The sequence below is a fragment of the Bison bison genome, unplaced genomic scaffold (genome assembly GCF_000754665.1).
Source record: "Bison bison bison isolate TAMUID 2011002044 unplaced genomic scaffold, Bison_UMD1.0 scf7180017864313, whole genome shotgun sequence".
Taxonomy (NCBI): domain Eukaryota; kingdom Metazoa; phylum Chordata; class Mammalia; order Artiodactyla; family Bovidae; genus Bison; species Bison bison.
The window spans coordinates 975812-979188 of record NW_011494885.1 but is presented as its reverse complement, the minus strand read 5'-3'; the positions used below and the strand labels follow the sequence as shown (position 1 = coordinate 979188).

The following is a 3377-nucleotide window of genomic DNA, read 5'->3' as shown; positions in this document are numbered from 1 at the left end:
GAAGGGCCCACCAGGTGGCGGTAATTTGCGAGGCGTGGAACGTTAAGGGGGCGCGGTTGGACGTGGCTGCAGAATGGTTTTAAGACATTGCCAGCTCTGGGCCCGGGCTGGGACCGTCCTCTGATGACCTGGGCCTGCGCCCTGTCCCTCTGGCAGACCCTGGTGCGGTGGTAGAAGCTCAGACGTCTGTGCCCTACGCCATTGTGGGCGGCATCCTGGCGCTACTGGTGTTTCTGATCATCTGTGTGCTGGTGGGCATGGTCTGGTGCTCGGTACGGCAGAAGGGTGAGTGGGGGCGGGGTCAAATTCAGCGACGGGTGTGGTTGGTTGTGGCGTCCAGAAGAGGGTGGGGCCTAGAACCCGATTTGACAGAGGGCGGGCGTAGATCCAGGATTGGAAACTTGAGGCCCAGATCCCGAAAGGGGCGGGTCTTTCGGTCCAGTATCCTAAAAGGGGTTCAGGGTTGGAGCTGAATAAAGGACGTTTACGTTTGAATTCCTAATTGGCGAATTCGTTGGGAGCGGATCAAGGGGATACTACCTAGAGAACGGATAAGGGTTGATCTTTCAGTGAACTTGTGAAGTACTCCTAATTCTGCTTTTCTCTCTTTCTCTGCCCCTGTTTTGCTCTTCCCTGGACTTGACTCTCTCCCTGTATGTTCCATCTCTCCCTCTTCATCTGATGTGTTTTGTCTGCCTCCCCGTCCAACTCCTGGGTCCACACGTATCTGTGGCCTCTGCCGGGGGGGGTCTGTCACCCCTCAGGCTCCTATCTGACCCATGAGGCCAGTGGCCTGGATGAGCAGGGAGAAGCGAGAGAAGCCTTTCTCAATGGCAGCGATGGACACAAGAGGAAAGAAGAATTCTTCATCTGACCCCACCTCCACCCCAGGCCTGGGCCTGGGCTGGGGTCCACCCCACTGCCAGCTGCAAAGACATTTACCAGAGTCTGGGATGGTGGGCTTCTCCCCCCACCACTAACACCTCAGACGCTTGGACAGGGATGGGGGTGTTGGCTGCCTGGGTCTCTACAAGGGCCAGAAGCAAGGGCCCAGAGGTCTGGGTCCCCCGATGGGGGGGCAAGGGCCAAAGGTCCAGACCCCCTAAGTCCAGGGAGGGCGGTAGGGATTGGGTTGGGGTAAGATAACTGGGGGAAGGCCAAGGCCCCTAGGCTGCAGTCCCAGGTCTTGTGGGGAGGGGTCAGATTCTGGGAAGGGTGGGGTGGGCAGGGAAGGGGAACAGAGATTTCTTTGGGGGTCCCAGACCCCATGCCAGCCATTGTAGGAGTTCCACAGAGCTCTGGGCACCTCTTTGCAAAGCCATGTTTGCACGGTGGGGGTAAGGGTGGGGGGAGGGCGTGGAAACAGGGATTCTGTGTCTTTGTGTCATAACTTTGATGGGGGCGGTGAGGGAGACAGCCCCAACTTTGCTCCAGTCCCCTTTCCCCAGCTCCTGGGCTCTCCTCCCCTCCTCCCTCCCCCCACATCTGTCCCATCCATCTTTGTCTCTCTGTCCACCCACTCCTGGGGGGGCCTTCCCCATCTCTCCTCCAGGCCCCCCGGGGAGGGGGAAAGGAGTCTGGGGGGAGGGTGCATTGCTCTCTATGGTTTTATATATAATATATTAAAAAAATAAAAAATCTGTATGAAAATATCAGATTGCACCCCCTCCCCCCCATTCCTGGCTTTTGCCCCCTTTTTCTTGTTTAAAAAACAAAACAAAACACATTTTGTACAGGGCGGGGAGGGGAATGGGGAGGGGGTTTGGCAATCCCACTAACCACCATTAAACTGAGGAGAGAACAAGTTTTTGGGGTGGCTGTGTGTCTGTCCCTCTGCCCAGACCTGCACCATGTTGGGAGGGGGAGGGAGGGTGATAATTGCTGGTGGACTGTATAGGTCAGGAAAGGGTCCTTACATCTCTAAGGACACCTCCACCCTCCCAAGAAACCTGGGTTTTTTCTGGTCAGTCTTTAAGCCAAAAAGCACTGTCTTGTCCTTTCAGTAGCCACTGAGCTACCCTATCCCCATCCAGTAGCCTGGACACTTCCCCTGCCTTATCCCCAGCCCTGACATCAATCTCCAGAAGACCTTTCAATTACTCACATTTTGCACTGTCAAAACCTGTCCCTGCCAGCTCAAAAATCTTTCCCTAGCTCTCCGTTTACCTCTAGACCAAGTCAAAGCTCCTGAGCCTGGCATTCCTGGCCCCTCATTCATTCATCTAAATTTTAAACAAGTGATTTTTATTTTCAAGTAAAATATATATTAACCTTACTTTGTACAAGGTGCTGCTCAAAGGGCTGGAGATGCCACGGTGAATAAAACAGGCAAAAGCTAGGTGTTCCAGATAGCTTAGTGCTGACCGCAGACTTGATCCTGTTCTAGGCACTGAGCATCCAAAGTGGAAAAGAGTGACTCCATTCTTGCCTTCTTTCCTTTTATGAGGAAAACATTACAGCAAGGAAGCAAAACAAACAAAACTCAATTTCAGATTGCCATAAGTACTGCTGGGTTTCCTAGGTGGCGCAATGGTAAAGAATCTGCCTGCAGGAGATGCCAAGAGGTGGGGGTTAGATCTCTGGGTCAGGAAGATCCCCTGGAGTAGGAAATGGCAACCCACTCTAGTAGTCTTGCCTGGAAAATTCCATGGACAGAGAAGCCTCGTGGGGTTACAGTCAAAATGGGTGACAAAGAGTTGAACATGGCTGAGCGCATGCACACACACACAAGTACTATTAAGATAAAAGGCAGAGTAAGGGGATATGGGGTACTATTTTCTTTTAACTTCTTACTATAGAAAACATCAAACATACAAAAGTGGAAAAGGACAATAAAGCCCCGTGAATCTGTCAGTCCCAGCTTCAACAATCATCTCACTGGCTCTGAGAGCCAATCCTGCTTTATTCATAAGCCACTCACTTCTCTAGAGTCAATCTGGAGGTGCTATCTCAGAAACATCAGAGAAAACCTCTCAGACTGACACCTCTGCCAGGATATGAATGACGAGCAAACAGTTATTTGAAGATCAGAGAAGAAAGCATTTTCAGGCAAAGGGAACAGCAATGGCAAGTGCCTAAGACGGTAAGGCTCAGGTAGACAGCACCCCAGTGGAGAGAGGAGGGGATGGGGGTGAAGTCAGAGATGAGTGGGTTAGACGTGGTGTTTAGCCCCTGAAAAGTGAAAACTGCTCAGTTCTGTCAGACTCTTTAAGACCCCACTCCATGGAATTCTCCAGCCATTTCTACTCCAGGGATTCTTCCCAACCCAGGGATTGAACCCAGGTCTCCCACATTGCAGGCAGATTCTTTACCAGCTAAGCCACCAGGGAAGCCCAAGAATATTGGAGTGGGTTGCCTATCCCTTCTCCAGGGGATCT

The 3377-nt window shown here is 52.2% G+C and overlaps 1 protein-coding gene across 1 annotated transcript in view; it reads left to right on the top strand.

The window, feature by feature from the left end:
* The window catches only part of CADM4 (cell adhesion molecule 4), a 5753-nt gene extending 4103 nt beyond the window's left edge, over positions 1-1650 (top strand). Inside the window, 2 exon segments of the mRNA XM_010852675.1 lie at positions 157-285; positions 765-1650. Of these exon segments, the coding sequence (XP_010850977.1) occupies positions 157-285; positions 765-874 (239 nt within the window). The 3' untranslated portion in view covers positions 875-1650.
* The last annotated feature ends 1727 nt before the right edge of the window (positions 1651-3377 follow it).